The 15,060-nt window shown below is 39.0% G+C and overlaps 1 protein-coding gene across 2 annotated transcripts in view; it reads left to right on the top strand.

The window, feature by feature from the left end:
* LOC101340781 (cytochrome P450 2C23-like) overlaps nucleotides 1-15,060 on the top strand; it is a 31,669-nt gene that overhangs the window by 8,598 nt on the left and 8,011 nt on the right. The window contains exons 3-8 of one of the 2 annotated variants that reach the window (XM_012557869.1): nucleotides 3,464-3,613; nucleotides 4,581-4,741; nucleotides 5,212-5,388; nucleotides 5,803-5,944; nucleotides 7,180-7,367; nucleotides 13,676-13,817. In XM_012557869.1, coding sequence (XP_012413323.1) covers nucleotides 3,464-3,613; nucleotides 4,581-4,741; nucleotides 5,212-5,388; nucleotides 5,803-5,944; nucleotides 7,180-7,367; nucleotides 13,676-13,817 — 960 coding nt within the window. The remainder of the gene's footprint in view (nucleotides 1-3,463; nucleotides 3,614-4,580; nucleotides 4,742-5,211; nucleotides 5,389-5,802; nucleotides 5,945-7,179; nucleotides 7,368-13,675; nucleotides 13,818-15,060) is intronic. The other variant, XM_004370027.1, reaches the window with a different exon arrangement.

The raw sequence follows: 15,060 nt of genomic DNA, 5'->3' as shown, positions 1-15,060 counted from the left end.
GGAAATGACTTCACGACTGAGCTAAAAGGGTGTCTGGGGCCATACTCTTGGGGCTTCTCCAGTCTCCTTTAGGCCAGTAAATCTGGTCTTTTTTTTGTGAGTAAGAATTTTGTTCTACATCCTTCTCCAGCTCTGTCCAGAACCCCCTGTTGTGGCTATATCATTTTTGGAAAGTAACATCTATTGAAATATAAATTGTGCAGACCTATTAGGGAATCTACATAAATGTGAACAACACAAGATGTAACTATACAACCCACTCATGCACCCACACAAATGCACTGGGGTGTGGAGAGGGTATTGAAGCACTCCAGGCCTGCAGAGATTCAGGTGTGGGAGACAGAAATCAATGTATTTAAAATGTATATTTACATAAGAAGTATAGATTCTGAACAAAGTGAGAAATAAAACATAGGAGAATGTTCCAGTTAGCTATTGTTGCATACCAAACCTCCCCAAACTCAGTGGTATAAAATAATCATTTTATTATGCTCATGAATTCTGTGGGTCAGGAATTCAAACAGTAGAAATGGCTTTTCTCTGCCCCATAATGTCTGGGGCCTTGGCAGACACCCAATTTTTTCCAAATTGAACAGTGAGGGTGATTCATATGGCTGAGGGCTGAAATCATCTGGAGGCTTCTTTACTAACAAGTCTGGTTTATGGGCTGGGATGACCCAAAAGATGAGCTCAGCTGAGGCTGTCATTTGGAGCATCTAAACGTGACCTCTCCATGTGGCTGGGGTTTCTCCTCACTTGGTGCCTGGAGTCCAGGAGGGAGCATCCCAAGTAGGAGCATCTAGAGAGTGAACATTACAGAGAACGCAGCAGAAGCTGCAAAGCTCCTTCAGACCAAACCTCAGAATATGTAACCAGATTCTATCACTCACAAGCAATTCCCAAGGGCCAATCCAAATTCAAGATGCTCTTGCTTGGAACCCAGTTGTCATGATGTGAGGAACCCCAAGCCACAAGGATAGGCCACGTGGAGATGCTCCAATCGACTGTCCCAGCTGAGCCCAGGCTTTGAGTTATCCCAGCCCCAATGCCAGACATGTGAGTGAACCAGCTTTCAGATGTTTCAAGCTCCAAGCTATTCAAATCACCCCCAGCCATTCAAGCCTTTCCAACTGAGGCCCTGGACTTTGTGGAGCAGAGACAAGCCATCCCTGCTATGCCCTGTCCAAATTACTGACCCACAGAATTTGTAAACATAATAAAATGGTTGTTGTGTTTAATTTTTTTTTGAAAAGATAAAAATACACCTAAAAATCTCACAAAATAATAATAATAACTATTATTATTACAACTGCTAATATTGAGTACTTTATGTGCCAGATACATAGTGTAAGGTTTTATATACACTATCATATTTAGTCAACACAGTATTCCCATGAGGAAGATACTATTTTTTATTTCCATTCTACAGACGAAGAAGCTGAGGCAATAGAAATAAATAACTTCCCCAAATTAGAAAGTTTTGGAGCAGAGATTTGATTTCAGTTTGTCTAGTTCTGGAGGCCATAGGCACTAAGCATACTGCCTCAATACACTAACACAGCTATTTTTATTTTTATGTATTATCTTCCAGATGTTGTCCATATGCACACATATTTTACATAGCTGTAATTACAGTATACAGAAATATTTGTATACTGATCTCTTAAAATACTATTTACATTTCTTATATTTCTGCATAGTTTTCATAATCATCATTTTAATAGCTGCTTAATTTGTTAATTACTAATGTTGACTTGCTGTAATTGTGCAAATAATTACACTATTGTTAGTGTTTGCATTATTTACAAATTTCTTAAGTTAGTAAAGATGGCATTGCAATGTACACATTTATGCCTTTTGTAGAATTATTTCTTTGTATTAATTCTTAGAAGAGCAATTAATGGATCAAAGACAATTTTAATAGTTTTCACTAAAAGTATTGCTTTAATTTCTAAAATATGTAGTGATGTGGAAAGTAGCTGAACGAATTCACTAAATTTTCTACAAGCTTGATAGCATAGGGTACTATAATTTTTAAATGCTTGCTAATTTAGTAGATGTGAGATGAATATTTAACTCATTATTGGTTGAACTATGTGCAAAGCAAGGGCTCACGCATCACAGGAAATATTTGAGGGGTGAACCAGGTACTTAATTACAGGAGATCAAAACCTATTAAGAGGAATAACACAAGTAAACAAATTATTATAATACAAGGCAGAAAAGATAAATTATGTTAAAGCAATGCCAAAAAAAAAAAAGGTAGGAAAGATTACCTCCAGTAGAGGAGTACAGGAAAGACTTCAAAGATAAGGTTTTGCAGTGGGTCTTAAAAGAGAGCTAGCAACTCAAAGAAGCAGATAGGGCAGGAGCAGAATTGTGAGCAAAAGGGAGAGAATGAGTAAAATGAGGATGCAGAACAGTGTGGTGAGTTTAGCGAACAGCTGTGATTGGTCCATAAACTCACAGAGTTAAAGTCAAGGGAGAGAATGGTATAAAGGCTGAGAGTTTGAAGCTGTCAGGTTGAGAACTTGGGAATCCACTGAATGCTTTATAGCACTAGCATGATTTTCCCTGTATTTGCATTTGAGTCATCTGGGAAACTGTGCATTTAAATGAGTGAGAAAGGAGACAGAGAAACTGATTTGAAGGTGACTTGCAACTTTTTAGATTTTTAAAGATATTAGAACCTGAACTATGGTGGCGTAGTATAAATTGTCAAGAAGGGACAGACAAGAAAGACATTTTAGAGATGGAATCACCAAGGCTTAGCAACGCAGATGTGTAGGGTGAAGGGCAAGAGGGATGAGAAGATGCAGTTGAGATTTGAATTTGAGGGTAATAGGAGACTAATGATGCATTAAGAGAAACAGGAAATTCAGAATACATAACTGGCTTTGTACAGAGAAAGAAAGAAAAAAGCATGGGTATGGAACATGTTGAGTTCCTTTGCTCTTTCATTTCTTCTTATTTGAAGTAGGCTAACACTAGCTGTGGTAAATTATGAGAAGAATACACACAAATCCCTCATTGATTGGCTTTGAAGTTGCTTATCTTGTAATAGAGAAAATCACATATGGAGCTAAAACCTAAGTTAGAGAGAGAGAAGTGTAAAAACAGAGGCCTGGGGAAGGGTTTTATGAGCTCACATGCCATTTTCTATTACTTTTAACAAAAACAGGTGGAGGGTCCTTCTATGCTTGGGAATATTCTCCACCTGCCAATGATTCCCCCTGCCCAATTCTACCATCTCTTCCCCCTTATGACCAGAGCTTGTGTTTTGTTTTCTTTATGATAAACATTTCACCCAAACCACGGAACATGTGTGCCCTGAAATTGTCAGCTGCTTAATCCCTGATAAGGGGCACTGGGAACAATCCAGGGTAGACACAAGAGATAAGCCTTAGGGAAAGTCTGACTCTATGACACAAAGTACTTTCCTACTCTTTGCTTTTTTTTCTAGGAATCATTTTCAGTCGTGGAGAGAGGTGGAAGCAAATGAGGCGGTTCTCCCTCATGACCCTGAGGAACTTTGGAATGGGGAAGAGAAGCATTGAGGAGAGGGTCCAGGAGGAAGCCCAGTACCTTGTGGAGGAGCTCAGGAAAACAGAGGGTGAAACTCACTGATTGTCCCTTTGGGAGCAAGGAGTTCCTACACACACTACCTTACACACTCCTCCTTTGGGAGTTACTCTTTGGCCCAGGGAGTTATCTAGGAGAAAAGGGGTGGGCAGAAAATGATCTTCAAAACTATTAGCCAGGACTCTGGAATCCTTTTGTATTGATTCATTTCCCAAATTGAGCACTCACTAGTGTGTAAATTTGGACAAGTTGCTTAGCTTCTCTAAGACCCATTTTACTCATCTAAAAAATGGGGCTATGAATCAAACCTCAGAATGAGGATTAAATAATATACACATAAAACATTTACATAGTGCCCAAACCAAAACCCACTGCTGTTGAGTCAATTCTGACTCATAGTGACACGATAGGACCGAGCAGAACTGCCCCATAGGGTTTCCAAGGCTGTAATCTTTATGGACACAGACTGTTACATCTTTCTCCCACAGAATGGCTGGTGGGTTCAAACGGCTGATCTTTCAGTTAGTAGCCAAGTGCTTAACCACTGCACCACCAGGGCTCCTTACACAGTGCCAAGCATGTAGTAAATACTTTATAATGTTACTTGTTGCTATTATTAGATTACGGAGTCCCTGGGTAGTGCAAATGGTTAACACACTCAGCTGCCAACTAAAAGGTTAGAGTCCACTCAGAGGCACCTTGGAAGAAAGGCTTGGCAGTTACTTCTAAAAAGTCAGTCATTGAAAACCCTGTGGATCACAGTTCTACTCTGGCACACGTGGGGTCACCATGACTCAGAATCAACTTGACAGCAACTGGTACTGGTTATTATTAAATCATAGTATTCATATAACACTATAGTATATGTTATTAATAGTATAATACTATATAGCAATAAACTATATGTACTAATCTGAAAGGAGAGAAGCCTAGTTCTTGAAATTGTAATACAGGATGATTAAATTTCTAATGTTTGAGTTGTTCTTTTCTTACATCAGCTCAACCCTTTGACCCCACTTTCATCCTTTCCTGTGCTCCTTGCAACACCATCTGCTCCATTCTCTTCAATGAGCATTTCCAGTACCGTAATGAGAAATTCCTCTACCTGATGAATTTATTAAATGAAAATTTTAGGCAAATAAACTCTCCGTGGAACCAGGTAAGTCCAAGACTGTATCTGCATTTGTGGTTGCTCTCACTGATCCAATTACTGGTAGTCTTCAAGGTAAAGGCTATGAGCTCCTAATTCACTCCATGAGCAAAGTGTCAACATGAGCACAATGAGTACAATGTCACTTAACCTGGCTTCTATGGAAGATTGCCCTCTGCTTCCCTCCATGAGTTTACTCCCCAGAAGAAGGCAGAACATTCCATTACCTATGTTTCTTTTAAGGTCCCTAAGCGTATTTACTCCCTTTATGACTGTGGGATTGGCCAAAGGTGGACTGAGCAAGCAGATGGGAAAGAGTTGCTCTCTTGTATGTGATGATCATGGTCCCCTCTCTTCTGCTTGGAAGCTCGGGAAGGGATACTGCCTGGCCAGATGGCACAGAGGGTTAGGCATTCCATTCATAATCACTGGTCTATTTTCACAAACTGAATTTCTTGCATACTTTTTTCCATTTTTAGATTTATAATCTCTGGCCAACTCTCATAAAACATCTTCCTGGAGAGCACAGAACATTCTCTAAAAGACTTAATGGTGTTAAGTATTTTGTACTGGAAAAAGTGAAAGAGCATCAAGAGTCTCTGGATCATAATAACCCTCGGGACTTCATTGATTGTTTCCTCAGCAAGATGGAGGAGGTACTATATGCAGTGTCTTTCCCTGATACTTTATCATTCCATGGAAGTGCATGAAAGCATAATCACACCATGTAGGTAATTCTCGATATTTCCATACCTTACATCAATGGAGGACACTGTTCTCATTAATAATGTTGTTATTGTTAGTTGCCATCAAGTCAGCTGTGACTCATGGCAACCTTATGTATAACAGAACAAAATGTTGCTGGTCCTATGCCATCTTCATGATCATTGGTATGTTAGTGTACATGGTTGCAGCTATTGTGTTAGTCCATCTCATTTTATTTTCTATAACCCTTTACTTTACCAAACATAATGTCCTTTTTCAGTGATTGGTTTTTCCTGATAACATGTCTAAAGTAAGCAGGTCAAAGTCCCTTTAACTCATGTGGCCATTAACTCTACCATCATCAGGAGAAAAACAACACGGAGTCTGAATTTGTTTTGGAGAACTTGGTCACCTGTGCAAGTAATTTGTTTGCGGCAGGAACAGAGACAACCAGTAGCACCCTGAGATTTGGGCTCCTGCTCTTGATGAAACACCCTGAAGTGGAAGGTACAGCAAATATCCTACCAACAAAAGGAAAGATGAGATCAGGGCACTGAAGGAGGGTGGGGAGACACTGCAGTCAATGGGCTTCGCCTTCTCTGGGCTGCCTTGTAGAGCAACATGCAAACGGCCATTCCTTGTGGTTTTGCATTTGTAGATCAGAATCATGTCTGATGATGCTGAAAAGAAATAGGGGTCTTTTAAGAACTCAAAGACTTTTATTTCAGCTTAAAAACAGAGGGGAGCATCTGAATCCCAAATATTATATATGAGATGCAATGCCAGAGAACAAAAAAAAAAAAGAAAAAAAAACACAAAAAACCACGCCCTCGAGTCAATTCCAACTCATAGCGACCCTATAATTAGATGAGGGACACATGGGTTCCCATGATGAATTCTCATCCTGGGCCTGCCAATACCTGACTATGTGACTGCAAATGAATTATTTTATCTTGTTTAAAGCAACCTCTGTTTTCCCATCTTGAAAATGGACCAGACTCCCCAAAGGAGATTTCTAGCTCCAAAAAAATTTGAAATTTAAATATGAAACCGTATTAGCTAGATTTTCTAAAGAATACTCTCAGAGCACAACTTTAGGAAGCAAGTGTTTATATTGCTCAACAAAATGGTATTTTCTGGTCCCACAAAACATGTAGGAGAGTGTGTAAATCTGACAAGGAGAATACTCCCACTAGAGGGTAGGTTAAACATTTTCTCTGTATAGGTGCTTTGCCAAGAACTGGGGGGGAAGCCATAATCCCTTCCACACAGGTCCTCTCCTCACCTGTACAAGAGAACAAACCTATTAAAGGAGGAGGCTGAGGACGTACTCAACCCAGACTTTGTTTCTTGCAGCAAAGTTCCTTGCAATAAAGTCCCTTTATTGGCCTATGACGGAGCCCTGGTGGCTTAGTGGTTAAGAGCTCAGGCTGCTAACCAAAAGGTCAGTAGTTCAAATCCCCCAGCCACTCCTTGGAAGCCTTATGGGGCTGTTCTATCTGTCCTATGGGGTCGCGATGAGTCAGAATCTACTCAATGGCACTCAACAACAATACAACATTGGCCTATGATAGCAAACTAAACAACAGAAAATTCATCAGGAGCAAAGCAATGAGCTGCTTAGCAACTGCCTTTGGCCTCCAGGACTCTTTTCTAGGCCACTTTCTGTCACACATTGCAAGCATTTCCAGGTCTCCAGGGAACACATCCCTGAGTAGCACTTATGATTCATGTCTCTGCAGCCAAAGTTCATGAAGAAATTGACCATGTGATTGGACGCAACCAAAGCCCCTGCATGAAGGACAAGATGAAGTTACCCTATACAGATGCCGTGTTGCATGAGATACAAAGATTCATCACCCTCCTTCCTTGTAGCTTACCCCATACTGTGATCCGGGACACAAAATTCAGACAATTCATCATCCCCAAGGTCAGATATGTCTGGGAAAGCTGACTGGGATAGTAGGGGTGCCATGGTACCTCAAGGGGCACGTGAGAGGGCTCATCAGTTCTGCTGCAGGAAGAGAGGCAGTTGAGAGTCACAGAAAGAACATAGGCCAGAGTCACTTAACCTGGGTTTGAAATCTGCTACTGTGATACAATGAGCCCTCAGGCCAGTCCATTGGCTCTGGAGGCCTTTTTCTGCCTTCCTAGAATGGAGGAGGCTGGTGTAGGGCTTCCAGGGCCCCTTGCCACTCTGAAGTCAAATGTATTAAGTGAGCAGTGATTCTGATTAATAAGGATCTCTTTGGAACTGAAATCTGATTTTTTCATGATGGATTTAAAAAAGGGAGCAGGGACGGGAAATGTGCCTGCAGCCCAAGCAAATTCTCACTCTCTGTTAATTCAAATTATCTCCTGCCAGGACTTCATATACCATTTGAGATATTGCTGCCCCTGACATTTAACATGCATAGAGCACTTAGTGTTTGTCAAAATGTTTTCATGCATACTGGGGATGTAGTCAGTCTTGTGTAGTGATTAAGGGCTTGGGTATTACATTTAAATAGTTCTAGAACATAGAAGAGAAAAAAAAGATGCCAAAACTGACCGAAATACTACACAACAGAGATGACACCCTAATCTCACAAATGTCAGTGTAGAAGTCTATTAACACTTAAGGTTTAGCGTCACATTAAAAAATATTATACCATTAACATATGAATATTATATCAGCAACACAAGAATGGTTCAACACCAGGAGATCCAGTTTAAGAAAATTCATCATATAAATAGAATTTAGGAGAAAAATCACATGATTATGTCATTCCACCATGGTCTGTCATTTTCTTGTACTGTGGTGGTTTGTGTGTTGCTAAGATACTGGAAGCTTTGCCACCATTAGTTCAAATACCAGCAGGGTGACCCTTTGTGGACAGGTTTCAGCTAAGCTCCCAGACTGAGACAGAGTGGGAAGAAGGACCTGGCACTTCTGAAAAATTGGCCAGTGAAAACCTTATGAATAGCAGCAGAACATTGTCTGACATAGTGCTGGAAGATGAACTCCTGAGGTTGGAAGGCACTCAAAATACGACTGGGGAAGAGCTGCCTCCTCAAAGTAGAGTCGACCTTAATGACATAGATGGAGTCAAGATTTCAGGACCTTCGTTTGCTGATGTGGCACGACTCAAAATAAGAAGAAACAGCTGCAAGCATCCATTAATAATCAGAACGTGGAACGTATGAAGTATGAGTCTAGGAAAGTTGGAAATCATCAAAATGAAACGCACACATAAAGATTGATATCCTAGGCATTAGTGGGCTGAAATGGACTGGTATTAGCCATTTTGAATCAGACAATCATATGGTCTACTATGCCAGGAATGACAAATTCAAGAGGAATGGCGTAGCGTTCATTGTCAAAAAGAACATTTCAAGATCTATCCTGAAGTACAACGTTGTCAGTGATAGGATAATATCCATATGCCTACAAGGAATACCAGTTAATCCAGCTATTATTCAAATGTACACACCAACCACTAATGCCAAGTATGAGGAAATTGAAGATTTTTACCAACTTCTGCAGTCTGAGATTGATCAAACATGCAATCACAATGCACTGATAATTACTGGTGATTGGAACGCAAAAGTTGGAAACAAAAAAGGATCGGTAGTTGGAAAATATAGCCTTGGTGATAGAAACGATTCCAGAGATCACATGAAAGAATTTTGCAAGACCAACAACTTACTCACTGCAAATACCTTTTTAAAAACAATGTAAATGGCAGCTGTACATGTGGACCTCACCAGATGGAAAACACAGGAATCATAGACTATATCTGTGAAAGAGATGATGGAAAAACTCAATACATCAGTCAGAACAACGCCAGGGGCCGACTGTAGAACAGACCATCAATTACTCAGATGTAAGTTCAAGTTGAAGCTGAAGAAAATGAAAACAAGTCCGTGAGGGCCAAAATATGACCTTGAGTATATCCCACCTGAATTTGGAGACCATCTTGAGAAAAGATTTGATGCATTGAACGCTAATGATGACCAAAGACCACACGAGTTGTGGGAAGACATCAAGGACATCATATATGAAGAAAGCAAAAGGTTATTAAAAAGACAGCAAAGAAAGAAAAGACCAAAATGGGTGTCAGAAGAGACTCTGAAACTTGCTCTTGAACGTAGAGTAGCTAAAGCAAATGGAAGAAATGATGAAGTAAAAGAGCTGAACGGAAGATTTTAAAGGACACCTTAAGAAGACAAAGTCAAATATTATAAAGAAATGTGCAAAGACCTGGAGTTAGAAAACCAGATGGGAAGAACACACTCAGCATTTCTCAAGCTAAAAGAACTGAAGAAAAAATTCAAGCCTTGAGTTGCAATTTTGAAGGATTCTATGGGCAAAGTATTGAATGACGCAGGAAGCATCAAAAGCAGATAGAAGGAATACACAGAGTCACTGTACCAAAAAGAATTGGTCAATTTTCAATCATTTCAGGAGGTAGCGTATGATCAGTGGTACTCAAGGAAGAAGTCCAAGCTGCGCTGAAGGCACTGGCAAAAAACAAGTCTCCAGGAATGGATGTAATACCAACTGAGATGTTTCAACAAACAGATGCAGTCTGGAAATGCTCACTCATCCATGCCAAGAAATTTGGAAGACAGCTGCCTGGCCAACTAACTGGAAGAAACCCGTATTTGTGCCTATTCCTAAGAAAGGTGATCCAACAGAATGCTGAAATTAGAAAACAATATCATTAATATCACACACAAGTAAAATTTTGCTGGAGATCATTCAAAAGCAGTTGCAACAGTACATCAACAGGGAACTGCCAGAAATTCAAGCCAGATTCAGAAGAGGACATAGAATGAGGGATATCATTGCTGATATCAGATGAATTTGGGCTGGAGGCAGAGAATAACAGAAAGATATTTACCTGCGTTTTATTGACCATGCAAAGGCATTCACCTTTGTGGATCATAACAAATTACGGATAACATTGCAAAGAATGGGAATTCCAGAACACTTAATTGTGCTCATGCAGAAGCTGTACATAGACCAAGAGGCAGTCATTCAAACAGAACAAGGGGATACTGCATGGTTTAAAATCAGAAAAGGTGTGTGTCATGGTTGTATCCTTTCACTATAGTTATTCAATCTGTATGCTGAGCAAACAATCCAAGAACTTGTAGTATATGAAGAAGAACATGGCATCAGGGTTAGAGGGACTCATTAACAGCCTTTGATATGCAGATGACACACCCTTGCTTGCTGAAAGTGAGGATACTTGAAGCACTTACTGATGAAGATCAAAGACTACAGCTCTCAGTATGGATTACACCTCAACATAAAGAAAACAAAAATCTTCACAACTGGACCAATAAGCAACATCATGATAATATTGAAGTTGTCAAGGATTTAATTTTATTTGGATCCACAATCAATACCCATGGAAGCAGCGGTCAAGAAATCAAGGGACACATTATATTAGGCAAATCTGCTACGAGAGATTTCTTTAAAGTGTTAAAAAGCAAAGATGCCACTTTAAAGAATAAGGTGTGCCTGACCCCACTCGTGGTGTTTTCGACTGCCTCATATGTATGTGAAAGCTGGACAATGAATAAGGACGACCAAAGAAGAGTTGATACCTTTGGATTAGGGTATTGGCAAAGAATATTAAATATACCATGGACTGCCAAAAGAATGAACAAATCTGTCTTGGAAGAAGTACAACCAGAATGCTCCTTAGAAAAGAGGATGGCGAGACTTTGTCTCACATACTTTGGACATGTTATCAGGAGGGACCAGTCCCTGGAGAAGGACATCATACTTGGTAAAGTAGAGGGTCATTGAAAAAGAGGAAGACCCTCAACAAAATGGATTGACACAGTGACTGCAACAATAGGCTCAAACATAGCAATGATTATGAGGATACTGCAGAACTGGGCAGTGTTTCTTTCTGTTGTACACAGGGTCACCATGAGTCAGAAGCAACTTGCCTGCACCTAACAACAACAAAACCAGTTACCCTCAAGTCCATCCCAACTCATGGTGACCCCATGTGTGTCAGAGTAGGACTGTGCTGCATAGAATTTTCAATGGCTCATTTTTCAGAAGTACAGCACCAGCCCTTTCTTCTGAGGTGGTTCTGGGTGGACTCAAACCTACAAACTTTCAGTTAGCAGCCGAGCGTGTTAACTGTTTGCAGCATGCTGGGACTCTGGATTATTTAACATGTATTGGTAAACTCCCAGTGGAGATGGAAAAAAATACAGTAAAACCTGCAAAAGCCAGAACCTGTGTAAGGCAGAAACCTGTCAGAGAAGGAAAACTCACATTTTCTTTTCCACTAAAATGAGTGATAGAAAAGTGGTAAGACTGTACCCTGTCAAAGGTGGAAAACTTATGAGACCCAGAACAACCAGGCAGTCCTATTGAGTTCCAGCTCTCACAGGTTTCTCTGTAATAATAGATCCCTACCTCACACCTTACATGAAAATTTATTCTTGGTGGCTCAAATACGTACACATTGAATATTAAACTATAAATGTTCTAGGGTAAAGAGCAATAATTCTTTTGAGACTTTCAGAGAACAAAAGACTTTCTGACATTGACCAAAAGAAAAGTGAAACAAGAGGCTATATATTTAAGAATGAATAAATTTGACGACATGCAAATAAGAAAAATCTGCCCAAAAAAGAAACAGAGTCAAAAGACAAATGGCAAATTGAGGGAAAATTTTGCATAGTACATAAGAGCAAAGGATTAATTGCTGAAAAATAAAATCAGCTCCTACAATAAGTATGAACAAAACCCAAAAACCAATGTAGAAAGTGCAAAGGACACAAAATAAAAATTTGAGTGAAAGAAACTACAAATGGCTTTTAAATGTGTGGAAAGACATTTAGCGAAATAGAACATATTGAAAATAAAAATTACAAAAAGCATTTTTTACTTATAATATGTTGGCAAGATGTAAAAAAAAACTATATATTCTTACTCATAACATAAATTGGTGTAACCTCTAAGAAGGCAATGTGGCATCATCTATCAAAATTCAAAATACACATACACTTTGAAGAGCAGTTCCAATACTAGGAATGTATCCTTTTGTGTATATTTTACCAAAAACAATATACATTACAGAAATATTTGTGATACTTGAAGACTGGAAAAATATTTGTGATTTTTTTAAGACGTCCATCAAAATAAGACTGTTAAAAAATTCTGATATTTCTATACAGTGGGATACTAAGCAAGGTATAGAAGATTATGTATAGGATGCTACTATTTGTATAGCATGTGTGGGGGAATGTATGTGTGTGTGTGTGTTATATCTCAAAGGATATATTATAAACTGATAACAATAATTACACCGAAAAGGAAACCAAGGGGATTTGGACATAGGAAAGGGAGGGAGGCTTATTTTCACTTTATACTCTTTTATCCTTTTTTTTTTTTTTTTTACTTTTTATATCATTTACATGTATTATCTATTCCAATAATTGTACAATGTTTAAGGGAATATAAAATAAAGTAACAATGGATAAAGGAAGCTTTTACTTAATAGGGGCATTTTATGATCAAGTAGAATGTGGTTCAAATTCTAATTATGTCATTTGCTAAAAGTATAACCTCAAGCAAGTTATTTTACCTTTCTGAACCTCAGTTTCCTTGTTTATAAAATGTAAACAAAAAGAGCACCTACTGGATATGGTTGATAATGCGAATTAAATGAAAGCTACAAACAACTTAGCACAGTGTCAGGCAAATGTGAAGAGTCAAATATAAATGGTAGCTACCGTTATTATTTTGTCATATAACCTCACAGAAGTCTTACGAGGCAAGGAGGAAAGCTGCCTATTGTTATTACCCCTCCCCATTTTACAAGTGAGGGAAGTAGAACTCGATTGAGTAGATTCCACATGTCATTTTCTTTCATTCACATCTGAATCCCGGAAGAGAAAATTCCAAGAAAGTAAGCTCTTCATGTTTGAGGCAACAATGACAATAAAGCTGATCTCTAGACAATGTGTGTTGCACACCCCAGTTTTTCAACAACTGACCATAGCATCAGTCTTTACACAGAGAACTATCTTATTACTTCTAGATAAAAGGCAATGTATGATAGTGTGTATAAAATAGCCATAACTCAAGACAGTCCCTCACCAGGCAAGCTTAAAGGTGCTCAGTCCTACTAAAGCTGCTATAACTAAGAATGTTAAACTTGTTTATGAACCAAGGATAAGAATGATAAAATATCTCTCAACTCTATTTCTTGCTTCCAGGGTACTACCATATTGCCACTATTGTCTTCCGTCTTGTTCGATTGCAAGCAGTTTCCCAACCCAGAGAAGTTTGATCCAGGCCACTTTTTGGATAAAAATGGCAGCTTCAAGAAAACAGAATATTTTGTGCCTTTTTCCCTTGGTAATTACAAATAAACCTGCCCATACCACACACATGCATACTTTGGACAATTTTTAGTTTCACTGAATTTATTACATCACTAAGTAATTCATTGAGATAGCAAAGTCAATCACTTCACACAGTTATAATTCAAATTTAGTTAGAGCCATTTAAGTCTCTCCCCAGTAGAATCAAGTATGTCTTCCAGGGACTATTTTGTGGGTTGGTGATTGAATATAAAGGCAGTTTAATGAAACAAAAACAAGTCAATCCAATTCAGATGTTACATATTACCAGATGACAAAGGGACCTGCCTTTGCAAACTTATGTCTGTTGATCTTTCCTTTGTAAAACTGACTTTTCTGACACAAAGTGTAGCTGTTAGCTGTTACTAATTTTCTGTTTCTTAGAGCTAGAGGCCATCAAAGAGACCTTGGCTATTTCGTCTTCCTTCTTCCTCTCTGAAATGCAGAGCCCCACATACCCTTCCCTCTGTACAAGAGCTGGTTAGCACCCAGTCACTATTTCCCATAAGGTCATAAAGACAATTTATGATTGGTTGAACACATATTTTTTCCTTGTTATTCTATGCTGCTCATTTGATTATTATTTTAAAAAATAACAGTTATTATGTTTTGTTTTGAGCTGCAAAGATAATACTGTTCAACATAAAATAATGGAAAATGCAGAAAAGCAAAATAAAAAATTATCTACAATCTTACCCTACAGAGATGACTGTTAACATTTTACTGTATATACTTCAAACATTTGCTCATGTATATATAATAGATGTATATTTTTAAAATAAAATTTGGTTCATTCTGTATAATCTATTTGATAAACTATTTTTACTTAATATATTGTGATTAAAAAATTGTCCATGGGTTCCAGCAAAATGGCGCTCTAGGCAGAAGCACCACGCCATCCCTCCACAGCAAAGATCCAAAAAACTAAGCTGAACAGAGAATACAACAATCCTGAAACCCTAAAACATCAAATGAAGAGACAAAGAACTCAGCCAAGCACCAAATGGAGTGAGAAAACTGACAGAGAATGAAGAGCGAGGAGAGATTCATACAGAGGTCCCCTACCAGCTAACACAGCGTGGATCCGCCATCTTGGACTCCTATCGGAGACCAGCAAACAGGGGGTACGATAAAGCAGCCTCACGGAGCTTCCAGCGGGAGACAAAACAACCGGTAATTGGAGATATACGCTTTCCCACCCCCCACCCTTCTTCACCCCGACTCGGCCTCCTCTGCTT

The sequence above is a fragment of the Trichechus manatus genome, unplaced genomic scaffold (assembly GCF_000243295.1).
Source record: "Trichechus manatus latirostris isolate Lorelei unplaced genomic scaffold, TriManLat1.0 scaffold00007, whole genome shotgun sequence".
NCBI classification, from domain to species: Eukaryota; Metazoa; Chordata; class Mammalia; order Sirenia; family Trichechidae; genus Trichechus; species Trichechus manatus.
The sequence above is the reverse complement of the archived record's forward strand: the minus strand, read 5'-3'. Positions and strand labels throughout refer to the sequence as shown.